This window comes from Podarcis bocagei, assembly GCF_964188305.1.
Source record: "Podarcis bocagei genome assembly, chromosome: 4".
Taxonomy (NCBI): Eukaryota; Metazoa; Chordata; class Lepidosauria; order Squamata; family Lacertidae; genus Podarcis; species Podarcis bocagei.
The window spans coordinates 96251235-96278907 of record NC_138128.1 but is presented as its reverse complement, the minus strand read 5'-3'; the positions used below and the strand labels follow the sequence as shown (position 1 = coordinate 96278907).

At 43.1% G+C, this 27673-nt stretch overlaps 1 protein-coding gene across 1 annotated transcript in view; it reads left to right on the top strand.

Moving 5' to 3' along the window:
* The first annotated feature begins 514 nt into the window (after positions 1-514).
* Positions 515-27673, top strand: part of ANO2 (anoctamin 2) — a 156506-nt gene continuing 129347 nt past the window's right edge. The window contains exons 1-2 of the mRNA XM_081191598.1: positions 515-775; positions 6047-6430. Coding sequence (XP_081047724.1) covers positions 746-775; positions 6047-6430 — 414 coding nt within the window. The 5' untranslated portion in view covers positions 515-745. The remainder of the gene's footprint in view (positions 776-6046; positions 6431-27673) is intronic.

Genomic DNA, 27673 nt, shown 5'->3' with positions numbered 1-27673 from the left:
GGAAGATGATAATGGTGGCGGCAAGCAATGGGCTCGGATTTTATTTTACAAAAAGTCCTTCCTTAATTTATTTGCTGTATAACATGAACCTAAGCATATTTACCAGGATGTAAATTGAGTGAGTTCAATTAGACTTACTTCCTAGTAAGCTTGCTTTTGATTGCAACCATGCAGCCCAATTGTATGTATATTTATTTGGAAATGGTCTGCACAGGGTTCAATGGAGCTTACTCCCACATGAGTGGCCCATAGGATTGCAACCGTAGGATTCAAAACTGTACATATATCCCTTGCTCCCCTGAATCTTTAGTGCCGCAGAACCCACCTGAGTCTGTAACTTTATGCAACCAGAGGCATCTTTGCAAGCTCCTGAAGTTCAGCCTCTTTGCAGCCACACCTGCTTCTTTGTCCCTGGTGTTGCTATGGTGACTTCTCAGGTGGCAGCCATGGAATGAGGCCCCTGGGTACCTCGAGATGATAAAGAGCACAACACTTTCAGCAACAACGACACTGGTGTTGTTGTCTTTCCTTCTGGTCCTGAGTGCTTTTTAAAGATATATAGATAAACTTTTACATGCAAGGAAGGAGAAATAATAGTTGAAGACCATCTTCTCTAGACCTGGCTTATAGATTTCCTGGGATTCCCTCTGGGGCCAGCAACTACGAAATGGCGCCACGTACGGTGTGTCTCCCTTTGAAAGGGTAGGCTGAAAATCTGAGTCTAGGCATTTTCACTCTTGCAGGGATGGACCCAGAAAATCTGCATGGACTGCCTGTGAGTACAGCATGACAATTACACAGTGGGGGGGGGGGTGCTATAATCAACCCAGGGCTATGTGATCTCTCAAATAAATATGTAAATAATCTGCACCAAGAAAGCCATGTTTCTACATTTTCCCCATGTAATTTATTCTGCTTTTCCTATTCATGGGGAGGGAGAATTAAGTTCTGCAGGGCTTTAATGCTTCTCATTCAGCCAATGAACGTTCTAATTCCTCTGTTCCTTTAGCTCCAGAGATTTCACCAGGCATTGCCCACACACTTTACCTGAAGGTGTGAGGGCTGTAAACTTTCTTTCTTTTTACAATCAATGCCAGATTCTATGGCTGTTTTGCACTGCGAAGCACTGTAGAGTACACACACAAGGCACTGAATATGCTATCACCATCACTTCCTCAATCTGTCTGTGATAAGTGTGTATACAGGAGGCATGACATGGAATGACATGGAATCCGTGCTTTGTATTTGAATGTGACAAGTAGGTATGTCTTTTGAATGCAGTGCATCATGAAAAAATAAATAGACATGCCTAAGTTGTAGGTATGGCAGATGGAGAAGGATGGAACACAACACAATGGAAGAGTGAAATCCTGTCTCCAGAGAAGGTGACGATGAATTTGTTGGGCAGGGGGGATATTCCAAAGAAAACAAAGGCTACTATTCACTACTGTGTGACTACAAAAGGAAAGGTATATCAGCTAGCTGATTTATATGGTGCTATAAGCAAAATAAACTATCAAAGGGAGTGGGGAGTTCAACAGCAAGCAGATCCCTGCTTCAAAGACCTTACAAATTTTCAACAAGTGAGAGACATGAAGGAAGGGAAAGCAAAGCAGCCGGGATGAACCAGAGAGGTGCAATTAATTGTTTTTAGGCTTTGTTTTAAGTTGCAGGTGAGGCCAAGGTTAAGGGGTGAGTGAGGAAAGATTTGAAAGAAGAGAGGAAGAGTCATCCTAAAAATAGTCCTGTGTATAAGAGCTCAAATGCAGAGCATTATACACAAAACTGAACGTCAATGTTGAATGAATTGCCTCCTTATTTGCATTCTGTTGCTAGGCTGGGTTTTCTAAGAAGGACTTGTTTTCAAATTCATATATCCCAAGACAATAACTTCCTCACCCACTATTCCCTTGCTCTTGACTAGAAGTTTACAGAAGCTGAAGCCATATTAAAATGAGGGTTGTTGCTCTGGGAGTTTCGTAGAGCAACCTGGAATGCCTTTATTGCTTTGCTTCTTTGCTTCTTCAAGTTAACTGTTCACAAAATACTGCACCTCTATATCCTGCAACAGGGCCACCAGCTGAAATAGCTTCTCGGGGTCTGTCAGTTGTATATACGAGATTTCTTCAAAATATTTGAAATGTTCACCCCAGGATGCTATCCAGCTCCTCCTTCTGCTAGGCAATATTCTTCCATTCTGCATATCTCAAGTTTGTTGACCTTCCGCACAAAAAGTTTCAAAGAGATTCTCTGAAAAGTATGATTGATAAAAGCCAATAATAATCTTCCCCCAGTCCAACATAACAGCTTTGCCTCCAATATTGAGAAACAAGACATCCTTTATCTTTATTCCCTCAGGGGACTCTTCACGGTGGTCATATACTGAGACAGTAATCCATAACTGCTTATTGTTTATTCATTAATTCACATTGAAGTCCATATCTTCCAATTCCATTTCCTGTTGCTCATGGTTTTCCATCTTTTTTAAAAAAAAGTTGGTTCCCATTTTCTCTTCTTCCATTCTTTTTTCATGAATGTTGTCAGAGACTTAGTAGCTTTGCCCTCTAATTTAACTCCAAATTTTATGCAGCTCTGTCTCTGCCGGCTCAGGATAATTAGTAATTTCTCTGTTCATGGTTTCCTTCTCCTCCAACATCATAACTCCACCATTTGACTGTTTCACTCCTCCAGACACCTATGTGGAAGACCTCTCAATTTCATCATCTATTGCCTCCAGCTTTACCATTCCATTTGCACGTTCTGGCAATCATCCATCAGTATTTTCCCCCAAGTACTCTTTCCCCCTCAGTCCATTTTTATTCACTGTTCTGTGCATTTCCATTCTACGTTCTTCCAATTGATCATTCAGTAGTTGTCGCATGATACCAGCAATCAGTGGGGTGTTTTTCCAGTATTTTCACCATACTGAGTGCCCCCCCCCCCGAGATCCACACAGCCCTTGCTTACATTCCTAACATTCAACTCTCACAGTGAGCAGCCATGTAGTTTCATATTACAGTCAGCACATTCATCAGTGAATAGGAGGATTTAAAGTAAGACAAAAGAAAGTGAAAATTTCTCCTACTTGGGGAATCTCCTGTCTGTTTATAAAGTTTCTTTGCTATTTTTTTACTGGAGCTCACTTTTTGCTAGTTTTGCTTTCAGCCCCTTAATGGTTTCTCCTCTTAAGCCAGCAGCCTGGTCATATTGCAGATGAACATTTTAGCCAGCAGAGAGCCTTGGTCTTGGTCATAATTTATAGAAGTTTTGGAAATAATTGTAGAAAGGGAAGTTAGCTTATATTTATCCTAAGGACTAACCCCCAGGATGGTTATGCAGTGTTCAGGAATGATTACGGTTCTTCCACTATTGGTTGCTCACTCCATCCGTTCAGGTCCTTTGAAGATTTCTTGTTCCTGCAGCATGGGAGCAGCCCTTTTAGAGCACTGGAAGTTAATCCCCGTTATCCCTGTTCCTTAGAGGTCACTGTTTTACATGCTGCAGGTCCTTTTGTGCCATTAGAAGCACAAAGCATCAGATACTGAACAGCCCTTGATGGAGATCATTGCAGTAAGCGCTACGGCAGTGAGTCGCTCCCCTTCCTCCCTATGCCATTTTGAGAAATCGAACTGGCTTGCATTCCAGTGACCTTCTCCCAGTCTTTTTCTCGTATGTAGAACTGCACTTTGATAGGTTTGCACCCGTAAAGTTCCTGAGAAGCCCCCTTCATGGCAAACACGTGTATATAAATTGGAAGTAGAGGTGGTGGGGATGTGGTGGAGATGTGGACGTTGATTCTATATGGCTTATATCTCTTCCAGTTTGTTTGTTTGTTTGTTTGTTTGTTTGTTTGTTTTGTTTTGTTTTAAACTCCCTCAAGTTCCCTGTGGGAAATTCTTAGCATAGGTAAGAACTAATCTTTGTTTATGTGGGGCTGAAATGACTCTTTGCTGGTTTCCAGATACATTTATGCTGCAATCCTTATCTATATATTTTTGGGGAGAAAGCACCGGTGTACACAGTGGAACATGTTTCCAAATAAACATGTAAAGAAATGAGTTACAAATCTGCTGCATTTTCTTTGACCTGAAAATATTGTGGCCCTTTAGAGTCAGAGAAGTTTTTTCTTTAACCCCTGCATACGATGGGGGGGGGGGATTCCTCCCAATGTCCCCAGGAGCACCAGAAACTGTCTGAAACATGGGGCTTGTGCACCATGAAGATGTGCCCAATTAAATGTTACTGGGGTTTTCGCATAATTGGGAGTTTAATTTGCTGTATTCGGGATCAAAATAGAATTTCCCCAGGTCAGATTGGCAATGGTGAAGCACCAACCATCTTGCATAGTATATTTTTAAATTTAAAGTCACTGCTGCATTTTTTGATTTACAGAGCAAGAATGAATACTCAGAATCTTTTTTAAAAAATAAAGTGATCCAGAGTATCTATAAGAACATCAGGAGAACATTTCAGCATTAGGCCCAGGTCCACTTAGCTCTGCACTTAGATCCACTTGGATCATTTCAAGGAATACTGGGAACAAGCAGGTAAAGTGGTACCTCGGGTTAAGAACTTAATTTGTTCTGGAGGCCCGTTCTTAACCTGAAACTGTTCTTAACCTGAAGCACCACTTTAGCTAATGGGGCCTCCCGCTGCCACTGCACCGCCGCCTCATCCTGTTCTCATCCTGAAGCAAAGTTCTTAACCCGAGGTACTATTTCTGGGTTAGCAGAGTCTGTAACCTGAAGCGTCTGTAACCTGAAGCATCTGTAACCCGAGGTACCACTGTAATTGGTGCTCCACCAGAATTTGGCCAGTGGAACATTATGAACCTTCATCTTCTTTCTGTCCACTTCTGGATTAAAATGTGGTTTAGAAGAACATGACACATATTTCATGACATACATAATTTCTGATATATAATCCCTGCATTGCAGAGGGTTGGATACTAAATGATCCTCAGGGCATCTTCCAACTCTACAACTCTATGATTTATAAAAGTATGAACAACGAGGAGAGAGGAGTTCCCCCTTCTCATAAATTAGGACTTGGAGATCCCACAGTCAAGCTGATTGACAGTAGGCAAAAAAATGTACTCCTTCATATAGTCCATAATTGACTTATCCGGTTCACTAAGACAAGGTCTGGGAATGACAAGTGGCTTAGATGGCTTTTAGAAAGGATTAGACACATTCACAAAGGATAGGACTTCCAGGAGCTATTAGGTAGGCTAAGCAAACATAACTTCTGTGGGGGGAGTTGCAAATGAAAAGATGTCTATGTGTGGGGAGGAAGAGAACCCCAAGCAGTCTGACAAGAGGGTCAGGGCTTTGTGGCTATCAGGACCAACAGAATTTTGAGAACAGGTGAGGATCAGCTGCAGGGATGGGGGTAGGATTGTCAAGCACAACCAACACCAACAAAGTTATAGTACAGTAGAGAGGCCAAACTCCTCTCTCTGCATTATACATGGAGGCTTCAGGAAAGATATTATCTCTCCCCTCCTCCCCCTTGCTTCTTCCCCAACTTTCGCCATGTAGCAGGTTCTTGCTCCAAGGTGGCAGGAGCAAGGAACTGGAGCACCTTTCTTAGGGGGCGTAATATAGCAGGTCCCTCCTTCTGACTACCAAATGTAGTCAGGGGAGAAACGGAAAGGGGTGGCAGTCACTCCAGTGCCCTGCTGTTGAGTACGCAGGGGCATCTGACTAGATGAGATGACCTGATCCATCAAATTGGCAGATACAGCAAATCGGTTCTTATGTTCTTAGGGGGCTGGGGGTTGTGTCTTGCAGTCCATGGCCTGGCTTGAATAATCTCAAGTTATTTGTTCCATAAGACGCTTTCTGCAGGGCACCTGTACTCTGTTGCATTATACTGCTTAATCTGAGCCCCGTCCGTCTCACTCCTCTCATATAACTGCTAATCGCTGCAGTTGCTGCCCGTATCACGTGTCTCCATGGCTTATGGGCAGGAAGACATTGAGTCCCCTTTCTTGAATTTGTCACAGGAGGCTTCTTTCAGTAACTTTCTTTGAACTTTCCTCCAGGTTATCAACAACTACCTGGATGGGGCTCAAGCAGGTTCCACAGAAAGGCTCACACCTGGAGGGATGCACTTCCGAGACAGCAAGAGGAAAGTGGACTATGTTTTAGCTTATCACTATCGGAAATCTACCTCGCAGTCCAGTGGTGGTTCTCCAAGCCTCTCGCAGAGACCTCCTTCTTTGGCTATCATTTCTAATGGGGAGACGGCCAAAAGTCAATCTGAACAGCAGCCGCTGCCGCCACAAGGCCAGGAAGCAGCTTCTCCAGATGCCGAGGTCATCGATCTGGGGCCATTGGAGGCTCTGGAGGAAGCGAAACGCGAGCAGAGGAAAGAGTTTGAAAGCAACCTGATGGAAGCTGGTCTGGAGATAGAAAAAGATGCAGAGGTAAGAACTGCCAACAGACAGGTAGGAAAGATCTGATGGGCGAGGCCAGAAATCAGGCTGGACTGTTAGCTTTCATTTTGCAAACAAAGTAAGTACCTAAGGCAGTCATGTCCAGAGTCCGGCCCGTGTGGCAGTCAACAACAACAATTTCAATCCTAAAAAAGCTCAACAATTTCAATCCTAAAAAAAAGGTCAAAAAAGGTCAACAACGTTGGTCGGCCCTCACACATGTTCACTTCATCAAATCTGGCCCTCTTTGAAAAAAGTTTGGGCACCCCTGGGCTCTTGCTCAAAAGTTGTCAGACAAAATGGGAGCTCCTCCCCCAGACCCAAACATCAATGAAATGGGCTGCCCTGGTTGGTAGTCCCTGCCATACGGGATTTTAGCCAGTTAAGTTAAATCAAAGCTGTGATGGGCAAGTCCCATTTTGAATATTACACGAGAGCTAGTGATTTCTAGAGCTCCCTTTTATGCTTCTGTCTCATTGTTGCCCAATCCAAACTTTGCATGTTGGTAATAGTAGTGCCCATATGCATGGCAGTAGCTCTCCATGGCCCACCCACTTCCTCCTCTCTCTGTGTCCTTCCAGGCATGCACATTCAACAATTTCATGGCTGATAATAAGTGTACATGCGACTTTAAATTATCGTTATTTTTGCAAAAAAAGGAGGATGTTATAGATTTTATCTATCAACTATTTTTGGAGAGAAATATAAAAGTGTACATTCAGTTTATGATGTCATTAAAATGTGTTGTACTTCCTTCTCAATGTTTGAATATTTTTATTTATTAGACTTATACCTCTACACCTTCTTCCAAAGGAGTCTAGAGCTATAGGAAGTTTAATTTTTCCTGGGTTTATAAACAGGACAGCTTGGCCTGTTTTGAATCTGGTTTTGGTCAGCTTCCTATACTCACTTTTCTGTGAGTAAGGCTGCAATCCTAATCCTATTTACCTGGGAGTAAACCCCATTGAGTTTAGCAGGATTTATTTTTCAATAAATGTGGTGTGTATGTGTAGTTTTACTTACAACCTGTGAGACAGGTTGGGCTGAGAGTTGGTTCAGTCACCAAAGCACATGGCATGCTTACAGTATTGTGTGTGTTTGGGGTTTTTTGCCAGAGTTGGCAAGCTTTTCTCTTTCTGTTTGATATAGCTCTTGCTGTACAATAACATGGCAGTTGAAGCAAAAGCACAGTGTCCCTTTTGCAGCGATTTTATACCTCCTGCGCCTTCACAACAGCCATGTGAGATAAATTTAGATGAAAGTTGGTGGCTAGTCCAATGAAGAGAGCACAACAATGATGAATTAAGTGACTTTTAAATGTTTAAACCGTACGTTTTCAGAGAATGTATGTGCGTACCTGTACCTGCGTATCTAGTTATCAAGGTTGGAAAACTGGTTTTGCTTTTTGCCTGCTATGAAAAATCAGGAGTGGAGGGTGGGAGGTTGCCTGTTTTCCTAGGTTTGCTTGTGTTTTTATTTCCAGCGTTTCATCACCTTTTTATTCCAAATTATAAGGTTGTAGAAGTTAGTTTTTAATATATTAAGTTGCTCGGATGTTTCGGTCCTCTTGTTTTTACAATATGGAACAGGGGAACGCTGGTATAGAGAGAAATGTGCTTTACTTTAGGGAGTGTAGTTGTTATCCAATCTCTTGGAGACTGTATTTCTTCTAGGGCAGGGATAGGCAAACCAAGGCCCGGGGGCCGGATCCGGTCCAATCACCTTCTAAATCCGGCCTGTGGTTGGTCTGGGAATCAGCGTGTTTTTATATGAGTAGAATGTGTGCTTTTATTTACAATGCATCTCTGGGTTATTTGTGGGGCACAGGAATTTGTTCATTTTTTTTTTCAAAATATAGTTCGGCCCCCCACAAGGTCTGAAGGACAGTGGACCGGCCCCCTGCTGAAAAAGTTTGCTGACCCCTGTTCTAGGGAAATGCAGTAGTCAGATAGCGCATGGGGGGAGTGTTCATTAAGTTGATTGTGGCACTAATTGGCAGGAAGAGGTGATTAGCTGCTTTCCCACCCATGGAAGGAATATGGGGTTCTTAGGAGTGGGTTGGTGCTGCTGGAATAAAAACTTAAATGAATTGTTAATCAGAGAGCTTGAGGTGATGTCCATGGCTCTTTTCCTTTCCATTTTATCCTCACAAGATCCACGGAAACCAAGTGAGCTTCATGGCTGAGTGGGTACTGCAAATCCTCTGTGCTCAGAAGATCTTAAATCTTTACTGTATTCAGCATGAGCATCTGAACAGAGTCGCTGTAACTCTCAAATCGCTTTTGACCCTCCCTCTGTAAGAAATGCCATGCGCAAGATCAGCAGGTGAAAGACTGACAATAACATAACCCCTTGGCAGCTCATGAAACTTGATGTTGTGTAGGGCTGCCATACGTCTGGAATTTCCCGGACACAGCCGGTATTCAGCTGTCGAAAACAGCGCGTGGGCGGAAAACGATTAAATGTCCAGGAAAATCCGGACCTATGGGGACCCCTCTCAACAACTTTGGCCAAAAAAACCTTAACACCTTTTGTGTCCAGATTTTCACTTTTTGAAATATGGCAACCCTAATGTTGTCCCTGCTGCCCTGTCCTGGTTTGGGGGTGGCATTGGAGAAGAGCAGGGTTCTCATGCCTTAAACAGCTATATGACAAGCAGATATTAAACACAGTAAGCAGCAGAGAACTACAATTATGGGGAAAACGCCACCCTGTTTAATGATCTGTTCATTGGTACATTACTTTTGACTCTCTATCCCGACCTGCAAAAGAGGAAACAACTTTCCTAGAAACATAGAATTGTAGGGCCGGTTCTCTTGCATGCATGCATGCATGCACACACACACTGAGCAACATCTCTCTGACCCACCCCACAGTTAAGCCCCTTTATATAGCTGGCGGCCTCTGAGCGTTGGCATCAGTCCCAGGGCACCATGGGCTCTCCTGAGGTCATGAGCGCTCAGCCAGTGCCCCACCAAGCCAGCCACTGCCCATAGCTGTCAACCGTCCCTTATTTGGCGGGAAAGTCTCTTATCCCAGCGCTGTGTCCCGCTGCTGTCCCTTATTGATGATGTCCCTTAAATTTCCCGGGTTTCAAAGGAAGCAGCTCCTCTCCCTCTCTGCCTGCCGGCCAGGGAGGAGGGAGGCTCCAACTGTGTTGCTTGGCTGCATTGCTCACCCAATAAGGAGTCTAAGAACGACTGGGGGGTGGAGCTTGCATGCTTTGTGCCGATCAAATCGGCTGCGTTGCCTGGGGACTCGCCTTTGCTCAGCGCTTCCCAGCGGAGAGGTGACTGTGGTTTTCTTTGCTGCATCCCCTTTGCCGGGTTGCTGCACTGTGGGAACCGCCGCGTGAGGCTTTGTTTGGCTGCTGGTTGACTAAAATCCCTTATGTTGGCTGCTGAGCCCTTATTTTTGAGGCTGCTGGTCCCTTATTTTCAAATCTGTAAGTTGACAGCTATGCCACTGCCCATGATTCTGATGTTCACGCCCATGATGCAGTCATAAGAAGTGCCTTGCTCTATCAGACCAAGGCCCACCTACCTCACATTCACAGTCTCTACCCCTGCTCTACATGGACCATCAGTAGTTAAATGAAGCTTCAGTTGCGCTGCTCTTTAATAACCACAAATGGATCCTTTGCTGTATTCATTCATTATAGTATATGTCAAAGCCATAATAGGGCAGTCATTTGAGATGAGCTTTGGCACCTGGACAAAAAAGATTGCCTTGCAGGCTGTTGTGAATGAAATGCGGATTGAAAGGCACAGAGCATTTAGGAGATGAAGGCTATTTTTTTTTAAAGCAGCCATTTTTTTATTCTTCTTCTAAAGGCAAGTAACCTTGTACCTCTTAGGACTTGGTCCCATAAACCCAGAGTTGTATACAACCCAGAACATCTTTTAGGCAAAACATCCCCGGTAAAGAAAGCTGAAAGGTGTCTGGTAGTTGCCTAGATGAAGATATAAGGCATCAGTTTATGTTTCCTTGCTTAAAGATAGAGATGTTCTTATATTGCGATAATAATAATAATAATAATAATAATAATAATAATAATAATAATAATAATAATAATAATGCTACTTAATCCAGGTCCATCTAATCATAAATGCTCCTCACCTCTGCCAATTTTGGCTCATTTATTGAAGAAAACTACTTGGTGAAAAGTGAAGGCAACAGGTTCCTGCACATTTATTTTCCGTAAGAAGTTGGATGCCAAATTAGAGGAAATTCTTAGATATATATTTCAGATTCTGAGATCAACACGTCAGCTGGCATTAAGTTTCTTCAGAAATATGTAACTATTTACAAAAACAGTGTGTGGGGTTCAGCGCTGGTCCTTCTCAGAGCAGATCCATTGAAGTTAATGGACATGATTAACTTGGGGTCATGGATTTCAATGGGTCTGCTCTGCACAGGATTTAGCTGAATGCAACCCATTATGAATAGGGATAATTGATAATCTGGGATAATCTGCAAAATAATGAATGGGACTATGAACGCCCTATTCCCACACCCCCTGGGGTGCCTTGGAGATGACCCTTTGTTGTTGTTGTTGTTTAGTTGTTTAGTCATGTTCGACTCTTCATGACCCCCTGGACCAGAGCACGCCAGGCACTTCTGTCTTCCACTGCTCCCGCAGTTTGTTCAAACTCATGCTGGTAGCTTCGAGAACACTGTCCAACCATCTCGTCCTCTGTCATCCCCTTCTCCTTGTGCCCTCCATCTTTCCCAACATCAGGGTCTTTTCCAGGGAGTCTTCTCTTCTCAGGAGGTGGCCAAAGTATTGGAGCCTCAGCTTCAGGATCTGTCCTTCCAGTGAGCACTCAGGGCTGATTTCCTTCAGAATGGATAGGTTGGATCTTCTTGCAGTCCATGGGACTCTCAAGAGTCTCCTCCAGCACCATAATTCAAAAGCATCAATTCTTCGGCGATCAGCCTTCTTTATGGTCCAGCTCTCACTTCCATACATCACTACTGGGAAAACCATAGCTTTTACTATACGGACCTTTGTTGGCAAGGTGATGTCTCTACTTAGGGTCCCTCTACAATTCTAGGATTCTATGGGTTGGGTATATGGCTGGCAGGAGGAACGGTGGGCCAAGACTAGAATAGAGACTTCATGTGATAACTGAGTTAAAGCATCACCAGGAGTACAAGGGGCTGCACTACTAACCCCAACCATAAAAGCCACATCTGGAAAACTAGCAGAATCTAGCAGACGTTCCGTGCTCATTTCTATGAGATTTGCTCCGGGAAAAATCTGTTTGAAGCTTTGTTAACCCAGGAAATCAGGGGGATTTTGAGCTGTAATTTCATGTGAAGAAATTTCAGGTGGTATTCTGGCATACAGATATTTTTCCCCGTCATTTGAAATTTAGTGCAACATGGCAGTATATCGATTTTTAAAAAAAGTTACAGTTCCATAACACAACAGGTAATGCAGTACAAGGATTGTTTGAATCTGGGACAGAAGTGCTAGCGTTAGAATCAGGAAAATGAACATGGCAATCTCCACTTCTGCACATCTCTCATTGCTGGTTCTTAATGGCAGCTTTCTGATGGTGCCATAGAGGCAGGATTCTAATGTCCTGTTAGCCTGTGATAGCTGTGCAGCTCAGCTTCCACCCTGCTGTCCTTCCATTAGTGATCTTTCAGCAGAGTCATCATCCATTCAAACCATTCACTCATAGGATTACAGTACATAATTAGGAAATTAAAGACAGCAGTAGCAACAGAAAAGGTGTCAGGGCTAGAGTTGCCACTCGTCCTGCAATAAGACAGGATTGTCCCGTATTTCAATGTTTCAAAGTTTGTCCTGTATTTCCCCTATTTCCACTCTGCTGCCTCTCTCTCTCTCTTTCTCTCTCTCTCTCCCTTCTGAGATAAGAATCCTTTCTAAATGCCCATTATTATTATTCTCTAGCCCAATGGTTGCCATCAATTTGATTTGAATTAATTTTTACAATGAAATTATTTTAGAATGTTGAATTATTTTATTATTGTTAGCCGCCCTGAGCCCAGCTTCGGCTGGGGAGGGCGGGATATAAATAAAAAAATTAATTATTATTATTATTATTATTATTATTATTATTATTATTATTATTATTATTATTATTCCAGACTCCAGCAGGGAAGGCTTGGCTGGAGAAACCGCCCCTCGCTTTTCCCCTTTCCTCTTTTTGCAAACACATCCACTGAACCCTGTCTGTGGAGCCTACCTCCCCAAAGAATGAGAACCCCAAAGTATGGGTTCAAATTGGCCACAACTTTATTTAACTTCAGAATGTGGGGAACTTAGCATGTAACCCTCTCAGCCCGTACGGGACTGAGGATGTGCAGGGCAATGAGGTGCAGTGGGAGGGGATGCTAAAGCACAAACTTACACAGCGTCCCCTCGCGCCTTACCTCTGCCAGGAGTTTGACCTATATGCCGCCGCTCTAGGGCCAGGGACACCCGCAATCAACCCTTTAATGAAATGCCTCCCCCCAACTTGAAGATAGACTAAAGGATACCTTGCCAAGGCCTAAAAACTGCCCAAGTTGTGACGAAATGCTACGGGGAAGGCGAAACCTGCCAATGCAGGGAAAATTCTTTCCCGGTTCTGAATACAACAACCATCTTACAACCATAGCAGTGCCCGCTGACCTGGAACACAAAATATTAGGCTGCAAGAAAATATTATTAATTTGGGAGGGATGGGTGGGCAAACCTGGAAGAGGAAGAAACAAAGTGAGGTTTGGCCGAGGGGGTCGGCCACTTTCCCTTGGGCTTCGCCCAAACCCCAGCCAGCCATCCATTGTCCTCCCAGGCCGGGGGGTGGGACGATAGCCACCCTAACCCAGGTGGGAGGCACCAGACCAGGTAAGCCCTCTCGGTGTTGCAAACCCCTCCTACTTTTTGGGAAGGGAGGGCGGAAATTCTCTTCGCTCTCTCTCCTCATCCCGCCCCCACGGAGGAACAAACCAGGGCAAGGCTTTCATGTTGCCGCTTCCATTTCCCCGAAATTTTGGTGTGGGTTAAGGCAGCCATGCCCAAACTGCAGCCTAGGAGCACCGGGCCTCATCATTCACGAGAGCAACAGGTTCTGAGTCCCTAGAAACAAGTGGTTTTGTGTCAGTGTGTCCCAGAAGCCCAAATTCTGAACTTAGTTGTTGTTTTTTAAAATAATTTTTTATTAAGTTTTCCAATGAACAATCCAATCATATCACATTAGTTATTCCAAATTATACCGATACATATCGAAAAGTCCAAATATTTTGCCAAATTATAAATTTTTGTTGGGGGTTCCCATGCTTCAAGTTCAGTAAGGGTCTGATCATCTCATATTTCTGCTGCTTTTGGTGTTCACAAGTCCCATCTTTCGATCTTGTTGTTATCGTTTTTCTTCTTAATAACCTCTGAGTTGTTTCCATAAGCGAGTTAAGGCAAGCATTATTATGTTTCTGTGTGAACTTTGTAAGGCTCCCCCCTTTTTTTTAAGCTGGTAAGTCTTTTGTTTGCAGTAAATCATCACACACTGATCCAAATGTCCTGCTCGGGCGGCAGGCGCCATTTTTGTCGGTTCTGATGAAATAAGATCTACCAAATTCTGAACTTAGTTATCTGCATGACATTTGAGAGAGGAGGGTGGGGAGAAGTAGCTCCTGACAAGACTTGCCCTCCCCTCCTGACACCTAATATTTTTATATCTCAGAAATCTGACAAGTGGAACAAAGCCTGCCAGCCCATCAGAATATGCCCCCCCACTGTTTATTTATTGCCCTGGTCTGTATGTATTGCTGTACAGAACTGGATGTGTGTGAAAGGGTGTGTCAAAGGTCATGTATTTAAGCATGGGTAGCAAAGCATAGGCAGATTTACAGATTCGTGTGTATGTGTATGTGTGTGTGTGTGTGTGTGTGTGTGACAAATTTCAAGGCAGCCCTCTGGTTAGGCTGCAATAGATTATAATGGATTGCCTTGAAGTAATGTCAGCACCAGGTGGGGGAAGGAAAGCCTCCTGCCTCCCGCTGCCATCCTGTCCTTTATTTTGCCAGAACAAAGGTGACAACCCTATGTCAGACAAAAGAGAAATATAAAACTATACAACTGTAGAGGCACAGCACAATGTAAAATACTTAGCTCAATGCTTCACACAGTACATTCTGCTTGACTTTTAAGAATGCAGAACCACAGAACAGAGGTTCTGAGAGAGACAGACAGACAGACAGATCTGGACTCTGAATTAGCCTGTTTCAAGTAGATAAAATACTGAACCACACTTTATAAGGGAATCTGAGACCAGTAAAAGTCAGACCCTTGATAGACTGCTGTTTGGTGTGCTGGTGAAATGTACTTCATATCTGAAGTTGGTGACCTCCGTAGCCCTTGAAAAATGTTGTGTTCACCTCCTTAATTACACTTTACTAACCTTACAGAAAGACTAGCCTCAACTACCTGAGATATTACCTGAGAACTACCTGTTTCGGGAAGCTTTTAATGTTTGATGTATTATAGTATTTTAATATTCTTTTGGAAGCCGCCCAGAGTGGCTGGGGAAGCCCAGCCAGATGGGCGGGGTATAAATAATAAATTATTATTATTATTATTATTATTATTATTATTATTATTATTATTATATTGTAAATAAAATAATCAGTCTCAGAATGCATATTGGGAATAAGAGACAGGACATCAGTCAGTCGCAGGCTTGAGATGATTGCAGACCTCCATGCTCAGTGCACGGGCATTGTGGAAAAGGGTCAAAATACTGCTTGACTTGTACTTGAGGAAATCCCTTCTGTGATTCATGCACAAGCAGGAGGTTAGATATCAGGGCCTATGGGAGCCAGTGCTGCCCACAGGATTTACAGACCCGAGAACATAGAGGAGAGAAAGAGCGAGCTGTCTCCAGAGAGCGTAGACGAAGAGACACTACAATCCAGCGAATGCTGTTTAAATGCTTTTGTAATGTTCTTAAGTGGGTCCCTTGTGCATCTACGCACATGGTCACATTGTCAACCGAGCACCACAGCAGGATCCAAGAGAACAGCAGAACGGTGGCTTTACTAACTAAACAGATGATAACAGGATTAGCTCTGAGAGCAGCTTACAAAGAGCTGCCTTGGTACAGGGCCAAAACACACACACACAAACATGTCATAAATCTTGCCAAGTCATAGGAAGAACTATGGTTTCAGTGTTCCCAAACAGTTCTTTAGAATAGACGACCATGCCACTAGACCCCAAGAGAATAATAATTAGGTAAATAGGGCTCAATCTTTAAAAGAACCAGGTAGCCAAGATTTGCCCCAAATTCCCTTCCTGCCATTCTTAGACAAAATGGCTTTCCAAATCTCCTTGCCTACAGAAGGGTGAATCTGTATGTTTCGGTTCTCTCAGTTTCTCATTTTTCTAATCTTAAATTCAGTTCTCCACATTTATGCAACAACTGAACACTTGGTAGCTCAGTAGGCGGAGCATGAGACTTAATTTCAAGATCATGGCTTTGAGCCCCGTCTTGGGCATTGCAGGGGTTCAGACTAGATCACACTTGTGGTTCCTTCCAACTCTAGACTTCTATGATTCTCTATGAAATGCATTTTTAAAAAATCCTTTGAAAATTCACCAGCACAGGACAATTTGGGGGCTTGTTGGGAATTTGTGGATTTAAAACTTTATTATACTTTGAGCGTTTTTGCTTAGTGCATGGGAATCAGGAAAAGAGACAGGATCATTAGTCCAGCAGAGAAAATATTTCTCCATTGATTTGTTTTGCATGCAGTTGTAGTAAAAGAGCTTAACAGACATCAGTGGATATTCATTGCTCAGCCCAGGAAAGCCCTTTGTAATTATCAATGACTTTGTTTTTAGCAGAAACTGATCTTTAAATCAAACCCAGTGGGAAAGTCAAGGCAGGAACTGGTGGATGGCTCTAGGGAACACTTAGCAGTACATAAAATACTAGAAGCAACATGCGCATAGAATCTCATGGGAAGTAGTGATTGGTGGTTGATTTGGAGTGACAAAGGTTGGTGGGGAAATGCTTAAGTGCAACTGCTTTTCAACTCAAAATAGCCCACCTCCCAATGCTTCTTTTCTTTAAGAAAAAACAGAACTCACCAACAATTTGAATATTGCAATAATCAATATGGGGAAATAAGAAGGGAATAAAGGAAAACATTGGTTGACTCTGTAGGGCAGATTTTAGAAGCATCAGTTAACTGAAACTGCCAAGACTCAACAACAGAATATGAAAAACAGAAACCCTTGCATTGCAGGGGGTTGGACTACATGATTCTTGGGGTCCCTTCCAACTCTGCAATTCTATGATTCTGTACCTGAGGTGAACAAAACTGCATATTAGCAAGAAAAAGAGATAATGATGTTGAGCAGCAATGCAAAGCCACAAAGAAAAATGGAAGTTCAATTTTAGCACTGTAAAATTTGAGAGAATGTGTTTATGGCCTGCTCTAATCGGATTATTATGAATGAAACATGTCAGATCATAGGGTCACACACTCCCTATCCCCATCTTGTGCCGAAGAGCTGGATAGCAGCACTTCTTTGGAGAAAATAATAAGAACCCTTCCGAAATAGACCAAAGACCTTCATAGCCTAACACCCTGATGCCCACAGTAGTTAACTAGCTCACAATAAGGTCATGAGGGCAATAGCCTTGTCCTCAATCTTCCACCATCCAACTTCACCGGCTGATCCTTGGGAGGGAGAAAAGGGTTCCTCTCACTACTTTCTCCACACCACACAAAATTTTCTAAACATCTCTTATATAACCTCTTACCCATCTATTGTTTCAAGGAACCTATGGGGTTATCATTTGGCTAAGATTTGGGTGAAGTCAGTAGGGTTGGGGGCCCAGGTGCCTTGAGGCCGTGAGCAGCCAGAGGCTTACATGGGAAGATGGAAGAATCATGGGAGAATTGCTTTGGGATAAAATAGGTCACGATTTTATGGATTACAGATGTAAGTAGGTCTTGGCATAGGCATTGTAACCTGAATTACCCAGTCTGATTGTTCGATGGGATAGCTCAGTCGGTAGAGTATGAGACTCTTAATCTCAGGATTGAGTCCCATGTTGGGCAAAAGATTCCTGCAGTGCAGGGGATTGGATAAGATAACCCTAGTGGTCTCTTCCAACTCTACAATAATAATATTCTATGATATTATTCTGTGATTCTAAGTGTTAATTCCAGGTTAAGGATCATCTCAAATGTATATCGCTAGGGAGGGAGACGTCGTCGTGCCACTCCTTGGTGTGTGGAGTGCCGCAGGGCACAATCCTCTCCCCGATGCTTTTTAACATCTTCATGCACCCCCTTGCCCAGATTGCCCAGAGCTTTGGGCTGGGCTGTCACCAATATGCTGATGACACTCAGCTCTATCTGCTGATGGGTGGCCACACCGACTCGGCCCCGAACACACTGACCAGATGCTTGGAAGCTGGGGCTGGATGGTTTTGTGGGAGCCGATTGAAACTAAATCCTTCAAAGACAGAGGTCCTCTGGCTGGGTCGGGATGGTATGGGGATGAGGGACCAACTCCCTTCTCTTGCGGGGGCCCAATTGGTGTCCCCATTAAGAGTTTGGGTGTAATCCTTGATGCTTCCCTTTCCATGGAGGCGCAGGTTACAGCAACAGCCAAGGTGACATTTTTCCAACTTCGCCACATTAAGCAGTTGGTCCCTTACCTCTCCCGCCCCAATCTGGCCACAGTGTCTATCTTCTCACTAACCCTCAAGCAGAACCTCAAGCAGAAAATGAAGGGTGGCTGACTGGGGTTGCTGAGTGCCAGCTGAGCTCCAGGCAGGAGGTGTGGCCTGACTTTATAGTTTTCCTTTGGGTCCGCTCCAAAGCCACAGCCACCATGTCACCCATGATCAGTCAGAATCCAGGACAAACCACCAGAGGTCTGTGCAACCACTGGGGGAAGAAATGGCATTATCCCTGGCTGTGTGGGAACACAGCGCCTGCCACCCGCCCCTGGGGCCGCTCACCAGGAGAATAGTAAGCGGTTTTTTGTGAACTTCCTTTTCTTTCAAGCAGTGACTTCAAGGAACCAAACCCTTCTTTGCCCATGTTTAAGTTGGTCTTGGGAGGTGAGGTAAAAAGGTAAAGGGACCCCTGACCGTTAGGTCCAGTCACGGACAACTCTGGGGTTGCAATATAGTAAAAATAAATGACTTTTTTCCCTGCTCATTTTTAAAACATAATACTTTAGGACAACACCTGTTTTCGTGTTTGGTCCCACTTTTATAATCCTTGCCGCATCTAACAAATGAATTCTATTCCCAGAGTGACAGTTAGCGTGCAATGATGTTCTGGCACAAACAATCGTGTTTTGTCCTGACAGATACTCTTAGAAGTGGAAAGATTTTGTTGTGGAAAGGCTGTGGAACTGGTGCTGGAAAGAATGCAGAAGAGAAGCGTTCATCTTCATAAGCAGAAAAGCAAACTCCTCCTCCATTACTTCTAGAATGTTCTATACAAGCTGTTTTTAAAAAGCTCTGACAAAGCTGAGGATGAACATTTGTTCACTTTTATCCCTTCTTTCTTTTTCAAAAGGATTTTTCCCTGGGGTGGGCGATGAATTCAGAAGGACATTATTAAAACACACGAAAATAAATCTTTAACCAGTTGTACAAATACATAATAAAGCAATGATATACAGTACATTAAATGCAATTTAAATGAATTTAGCAGTTACATTCAACTGCCTTTCTTCACAGCTTTAGGGTGTTAAAATTGAATATTATTTTCTATGGTTTTTAAACAATCTTCTCCGTCTGTTCTGATACCGGTTTTTGGGTTTATATTTTCTTTGCACAACTTTACAGACAATATGCACAAATACATATTCTCCCACACTTAACAGCCCCAAATAGATCTAAACTTTATGTCTTGGCAATAACAGGCTTCTTTTTCATTCTTTTTTAGCAGAGTACTGCTGATCAAGTTCAATGCTGTGATTATAACACTCTGGTTTGGGCAGGATTGCTTTTTCCTAAACTTTTTTGATCAGTGATCCTATCCCTTGTCTGAAACAGTGATTGTAACACCAGCAGTAGTTGAAGAATAAGGTAAGGTAAAGGGACCCCTGACCATTAGGTCCAGTCGTGACCGACTCTGGGGTTGCAGCGCTCATCTCGCTTTATTGGCCGAGGGAGCCGGCGTACATCTTCCGGGTCATGTGGCCAGCATGACTAAGCCACTTCTGGCAAACCAGAGCAGCACGGTACCTACTTATCTACTTGCACTTTGATGTGCTTTTGAACTGCTAGGTTGGCAGGAGCAGGGACTGAGCAACGGGAGCTCACCCCGTCGCGGGGATTCAAACTGCCAACCTTCTGATCGGCAAGTCCTAGGCTCTGTGGTTTAATCCACAGTGCCACCAGAGTACCTTGTAAAAAAAATGCATGCTAATTTAAGACATTTTGCAGCAGTCTGTTTCAGCAGTATGTGCCTCTCCATAATCTGTACACTAGGAAAAAGAGGTGGCTAACTTTGTCCAATATCCTGTTGGCAGACTGTCTGTTCATTGCATGCTAGCGGTCATCTACATTCTCTGCTCATCTATATTCCCTTTCTTCCTTTCCATCCCAGGCCCCAGTCCCACAGGTTTTATAGGCATTATCTGGGCATGAGAGGGACAATTGCTGGGCATCCCACTCAGCTTCTGGAAATAACAGTGATCTTCTGTGATATTATCCCAGTAATACCCGTAGCAAGCAACACTCCCATTTGAGTACAAAATAAGAACACCACTTAGGGCACAAAGACAGGCTAATGTTTGGCTCTGGGGAAATGAAATAGTTTGGGGGATAAAAGAGGGAAATCCCCAGTTCACAATGCCATGCAAAATGCAATGTTCTGTACAGGCACTCACCAGGTAAAATGCCCCTTTGCTGCCCTGCCTGTGCCTGTTTGTCATTTCCGCTGCATGTCATCTTTGCACAAGCATAATCTCTTGTCATCTGCATTTCATAAAATACATGGCAGCTCTGCCTGATCTTGCTGTTTGGGAAGACATCAATTCTTCTGTGCTGAAGATTTCACTGTCTGCCGGTCTGCTACCTTTAACCACTGCCTATCATCAAGTCTCTGTTTGTATGTCCCCAGGGGTATTGTAATTTTTCTGTTTTGTGGTGTCTTGAAGTCATCCAAGGAAGTGGTGGCAGTGGCAGGAAGGTAGGGAATGACGAGGACCGAGAGTTAGTACTTTCTTTTACTATTTGAGACTAGGACTTGCTGATCAGAAGGTCGGCGGTTCGAATCCCCTTGACGGGGTGAGCTCCCGTTATTCGGTCCCTGCTCCTGCCCAGTTCGAAAGCATGTCAAAATGCAAGTAGATAAATTGGTACTACTCCGGCGGGAAGGTAAACGGCGTTTCCGTGTGCTGCTCTGGTTCGCCAGAAGCGGCTTAGTCATGCTGGCCATGTGACCTGGAAGCTGTACACCAGCTCCCTCAGCCAGTAAAGTGAGATGAGCACCGCAACCCCAGAGTCGTCCGCGACTGGACCTAATGGTCATGGGTCCCCTTTACCCTTTACCTTTACTATTTGACTATTTTTATTTTCATTATTTTTTTTAAAAAAAATATATTTTTATTGAATACATTTTAACATAATCAAATGTTCTAATTACCTTTTACAATTTCAATTAACACCCCGCCCCCGCGCGACTCCCCCCAACTTTCTTCCCTGGTTTATAACTGTTTTTAAAAAATGTTTTTACTGTATTTTATAATTGGTGTTAGCCACCCTGAGCCGGGTCTTGGCCTGGAAGGGCGGGGTATAAATAAAATTATTATTATTATTATTATTATTATTATTATTATTATTTTCTGCTGCTGCTTATATTTTTATATAGCTTATGTATATTTTTACTTCATATTTTTATTTTCTATTTGCATTTGTCCATTGTAAGTGTATTATTCAAATCCTGACTATTTGACTACAGTGGTATCTCGGGTTAAGAACTTAATTCATTCTGGAGGTCCATTCTTAACCTGAAACTCTTCTTAACCTGAGGTACCACTTTAGCTAATGGGGCTCCCGCTGCTGCTGCACAATTTCTGTTCTCATCCTGAAACAAAGTTCTTAACCTGAGGTACTATTTCTGGGTTAGCAGCGTCTGTAACCTGAAGCGTCTGCAACCTGAGGTACCACTGTATTTTTAAAGTTGATCCATTCATCAATTCTCAGTTGTGTCCTTAGCCCTAGCTGTTTTTTGTTCACTGTTTTGGTGCTGCTGACAAGTCTAATTTGTCTGTAATTGTTCAAAGGATCTGTAAAGTTTACTTTCTCTTTGAAGAAGGAGAATTCATCTTGGCCATAACTCTGCGGATTAATACTAGCTAGAAGTAGTAGCAGCAACAATATCATTTGTTTAGCTTTAAGCCATAACAAAGAAAAAATACTTTGAGGGTTGAGCCACAAATTTCCTGGCAGCCAATGCAAATAGAGAAATATGCAAGCTGACATAATTTTCCTTGTCCAGCAACAGAAAGCACACAAACTCACTTGATGAAACAATCATGCCGATGAACTCAGACATATATTTTTCATAAGGATCTTTATATTAAGGATAGTGAGTATGTCAGGAACCTCCAAGGGTACCATAATTTCTTATAACTCACCATAAAGGTAGAGGATAGAACACAATTCTGTAAAAGCAATTCTACGAGAAGCCAATGTTGTTTTTGGTTAGTCGTTTAGTCGTGTCTGACTCTTTGTGACCCCCTGGACCAGAGTACATCAGGCACTCCTGTCTTCCACTGCCTCCCGCAGTTTGGTCAAACTCATGTTTGTAGCTTCAAGAACACTGTCCAACCATCTCGCCCTCTGTCGTCCCTTTCTCCTTGTGCCCTCCATCTTTCCCAACATCAGGGTCTTTACCAGGGAGTCTTCTCTTCTCAGGAGGTGGCCAAAGTCTTGGAGCCTCAGCTTCAGGATCTGTCCTTCCAGTGAGCACTCAGGGCTGATTTCCTTCAGAATGGAGAGGTTTGATCTTCTTGCAGTCCATGGGACTCTCAAGAGTCTCCTCCAGCACCATAATTCAAAAGCATCAGTTCTTCGGCCATCAGCCTTCTTGATGGTCCAACTCTCACTTCCATACATCACGACTGGGAAAACCATAGCTTTAACTATACGGACCTTTATTGGCAAGGTGATGTCTCTGCTTTAAAAAAAAAAAAAAGCCAATGTAATTACCGTTAATTCCAAGGAGTCAGTTTTCCCAATAAGGTGGGACAAATCCTAGCAATGATCCTTGGAGGAATAGAAATTTCTAAAACCAGCTTGCTCTTCACACAGAGTACAGTTGAAGGAGGACTACTTTTACATCTTATTAAGTAAAAAAGTGGCATATATTTTAGAAGAGGTAGCCAACACACTGATTGACTTCTTATTCTGCACAAAACAGGGAATGCATTTTTTTAAAATAGGATAAACAACAGAAAAAGCGAACACATAAGATGGAAATTAAAACAATAAAATAATTTATTTAAAGTAAACATTTCTACAAAAATGTACTATATATGATACATTCCCATTTTTCAAAGAAACATTTCCTTTAACAAATAATTCTGGTTTTTTATGCTACTTGCTCAAAAAGAATTATTAATAATGCCTTCAGTAAGATTTACATTTTGAATAAAAACTTACTTCTCCAAACCTTTATTAGGCATTACAAGAATAGGCCATCATAAAACATCATAAAACAACCATGTATAAAAATTTAAAATATATACAAATAAGCCATGTGAAATATAGTTTTTCATTGGGCCATGTGAAATATAGTTTTTCATTGGGATTCTCAGCCAGCCTTGCAGTTACTTCCGGGTTAATGCCAGACAGAATCTGATATTTTCATTGTGCCATGGTGTGAGACTACCCATAAAAAGGGGATAGCATGTATTTTTGTAGCTGGCTGTACAATGGACAGTAGAAAAGAATATGTTCTATGGTGTCCGGCACATTCAAAGAACATCCACAATGTCTATCATATCTGGGAATGTTTAAATATCTGCCCTTGACCAAAGCTGAGGGGGAAACGTTCAGTCAGGAAAACATAAATGCCCTGTGTTGGACTGGAATTATGAATTTTGAGATATAAGTGACCCTGTTATCTGTTGCATTTAAACCATAGAACTTGGGGGAGCAAATTTTATTTACAGCTGACTCGTTGTTTTGTTTTTCAATGTCCCTGAATCTGGTTTGAATATTGCAATAGATATATTGCTCACTTGAATTATACAAGAGTTCTAAGTCAATACCGATAGATCTGGTTTTGCTATGTAAGACTTGGAACCATCTGGATTTATAAGAGTCCTTAAGTATGTCGGAGAGCAGGCTCGAAGGTTGGCAACGAAAATGGCAACGCAACCAGTATTTTATAGTGCTAGTCCACACCCAATATTCCTTCGTGTGTATATCTAGTTCTGCACACATCGTCTCATACTTGATTTAACTTGGGAGCCCCAGGATACGTCTCAAGAAACTTGAGTTTTTAAATGAAAACATAAACTGTCAGTTCTTTGAATTTCCATCTTCTCCTCAGTGGAAAAAAGCCTGCATTTTTTTCCTCTTTGTATGAGAAATAAATGAAAAACATGATATTAAGAAGACTAAATAAAACTTGTGTAATTCACCATGACCTCAGTTTTCTTTATAAAGCTGCTCCTAGTGCCATTAAGCATCATTACCTTTTCTGCACCCTAACCACTTGCAATCCTGTCATGCAATGGGGAGGAGAGCTATATACCGGTAGCTAGGAGACAGGGTTTGGGAACATACAAATGCCTGTTAATGGCTACTGTCATCACTTCAATAAGTGATTCCCAAGAGTTCTTGCAAATATATATTTCGGTATTCAGAGCTGACAATGAAATGCATTCCACAATTATAATGGTCTGGTTCAAAAAGTTGCTAGTTGTGTTTTGTTACCTTTTCGCTGCTGCCACTAAATATCACTAATACTTGCATGAAAGCACAATCAGCGTATAAGGTAAAGGGACCCCTGACCATTAGGTCCAGTTGTGACCGACTCTGGGGTTGCGGCGCTCATCTCATTTTATTGGCCAAGGGAGCCGGCGTACAGCTTCTGGGTCATGTGGCCAGCATGACTGAGCCACTTCTGGCAAACCAGAGCAGCGCACGGAAACGCCGTTTACCTTCCCGCCAGAGCGGTACCTATTTATCTACTTGCATTTTGACGTGCTTTCAAACTGCTAGGTTGGCAGGAGCAGGGACTGAGCAATGGGAGCTCACCCCGTCACGGGGATTCGAACCGCCAACCTTCTGATTGGCAAGTCCTAGGCTCTGTGGTTTAGATGACAGCGCCACCCGCATCCCAATCAGCGTATGAATCATTGCAAATGAGAGAACAGGACTCAGCTTGCTTTGAGGTTCGACTGTTTCAAAACTCATAACCCTACTGTGGAGTGGAGTGGAGTGGAGTGGATTAGGTGGGGAGGCGGGAGAGAGCTCAATCCCAGCTGTTGGGGTGAAGGTCTCTCATCTTGCAGAGAAGGCCCACCAAGATGATCAAGGATCTGGAAACCAAACCTTATGAGGAGCTGTTGAGCAAGTTGTGTATGTTTAGCCTGGAAAAGAGGCTGTCCCATGGAAGATGGAGCAAGCTTGTTTTCTCCTGCTCTGGAGGGTAGGACCTCCTGTGGTGCAATGGGTCAGTGCGTCTGGCTGTTAACCAGAATGATTGTGGTTTGAGCCCACCCAGGGATGGCTTTGGGCAGAATTCTGGCATTGCAGGGGGTTGGATTATCAGGCTCCCTCAAACTCGGCCTTCCAGATGTTTTGAGACTACAATTCCCATCATCCCTGACCACTGGTCCTGCTAGCTAACTCATGGGAGTTTTAGGCCAAAAACATCTGGCAGGCTGAGTTTGAGGAAGCCTGGACTAGATGATTCTTGGAGTCCCTTCCAGCCCTAGAATTCTTTAATTCTTTGACCCAAATCAATGGCTTCAAGTTACAAGAAAGGAGATTCTGACTAAATGTTCAGGAAGAACATTAGTAAGAGCTGGTCGACAGTGTTCAGAAAGTGGTGGACTCTCCTTCTCTGGAGGTTTTTAAACAAAGGCCATCTGTCAGGGATTGCTATGATCGCAGGGGTTAGAACTAAATGATCCTTGAGATCCCTTCCAACCCCAAATTTCTATGATTCTGCAACATGCTATGGCTTAGCTCAAAGTAGCGGGAGAACTGGGGAAGGAGCAAAATGGCTTCTATCTCCTGTTCAGGAACCCTTGCATTTGCAGAAAGCCATGATTTGGTTCAGTGTTTCATGTGAACCTGATCACAGAAATGGAGCCAGGAAAAAATGTTGATAAAATATTTTTTGCTTATGTTTTAATGTAACAACATAAACATTATTATTCAATGGAATAATAATGGAGTTGTGGGGGAGGCACTAGAAATCTAAACTGAGCCCATCTGAAAATGACTCAAGCAAACTGTTATTTCAACAGCTCAAATGCCTTAGCAGCTACTAACAGGTAGGACCAGATAGTTCGAGAGATCATGAATTAATATGCGCAGGGGCATGATGAGCACAGTCTGATTGTTAATATAAAAAGCATTTTCCCCAAGCTATTAGTTCATCTCTGAATGTTCAGCCCTTGTAGAAAACTGTTTTAATGGGTTTGAACCAGAATGGGTAATCCATGATGAAAGATTATATATTTCTGCATCTTTCAACGATAGAATCATTCGTTGTCAGCTATTTTTCTAACCAAGTAAACAAATGCTGGGTTTCAGCTCTTCTGGACACATTAATTAAATTTTGCATCTTTCAACAAGGGGATATAACAATACAAAGGTTATTCAATAAACTGAAATTAAACACCGTGCCATTGTTATTGCATGCAAAAAAAAAAAAATCAGGCGGGAAATATTATAAATATATTTTATTGTTCCTAACATACTTAGTGTTTTAACAAGTGGGACCTACAGTAAAACGTTGCAAACTCCCCTCACCCCTTTATAGGCATGCTCCTGTTTAGGGCGCCAGCCAGTTATGTTGTTCTTCAGGGTGGCGCTGTGGTTTAACTGAGCCTCTTGGGCTTGCCAATCAGAAGGTTGCCGGTTCAAATCCGCACAATGGGGTGAGCTCCCATTGCTCGGTCCCTGCTCCTGCCAACCAAGCAGTTCGAAAGCACGCCAGTGCAAGTAGATAAATAGGTACCGCTATGACAGGAAGGTAAACGGCATTTCCATGCACTCTGGTTTCTGTCACAGTGTTCTGTTGCACCAGAAGCGGTTTAGTCCTGCTGGCCACATGACCCAGAAAGCTGTCTGTGGACAAACACTGGCTTCCTCGGCCTGAAAGCGAGATGAGCGCTGCAACTCCATATTTGCCTTTGACTAAACTTAACCAGCCAGGGGTCTTTTACATTTACTTTACTTTATTTTACTTTAGTGGGACGCAGGTGGGGCTGTGGTCTAAACCACTGAGCCTAGGGCTTGCTGATCGGAAGGTCAGTGGTTCGAATCCCCGTGACAGGCACTGGCGGAGGAAGAGGAGTGTGGGAGGAGCGCACCACCCCTGGCAGCACGATCCCAGTGGGGTGCCATTTTGGCTGTCATGCCCCCAGGATGCACACCAACCCTGCCCCCGCCTGCTCTCCCCCCCCCCCGGTGCTGGAGCATGAAGCTGCACCACTGGCAATGGGGTGAGCTCCTGTTGCCAGTCCCAGCTCCTGCCAACCAAGCAGTTCCAAAGCACATCAAAGTGCAAGTAGATAAATAGGTACCACTCTGGCAGGAAGGTAAATGGTGTTTCCGTGTGCTGCTCTGGTTTGCCAGAAGCAGCTTAGTCATGCTGGCCACATGACCCGGAAAAACTGTCTGTGGACAAACGTTGGCTCCCTTGGTCAGTAAAGCGAGTTGAGCGCTGCAACCCGAGTTGTCCGTGACGGGACTTAACTGTCAGGGGTCATTTACCTTTACCTTTATATTAGGTATATCATTTCAGATGTTGTTATTCTCTGAATTTTTCAACTCTTCCCCCACAATAATACTTATACATCTCAATATTTTTTCCAAAAAATTGCTAACACTGAATTGGAATTCCTCTCAAAATGAGGATTAATATGGGAATAATATTCATCTTGAGAGCATTAACCCTTCCCCATAGGGTATGGTTTAGTGACTCCCATCTATCAATATCTAAAGAAACCTCATTAATTACAAATATTCCTATATTACTGGAAGC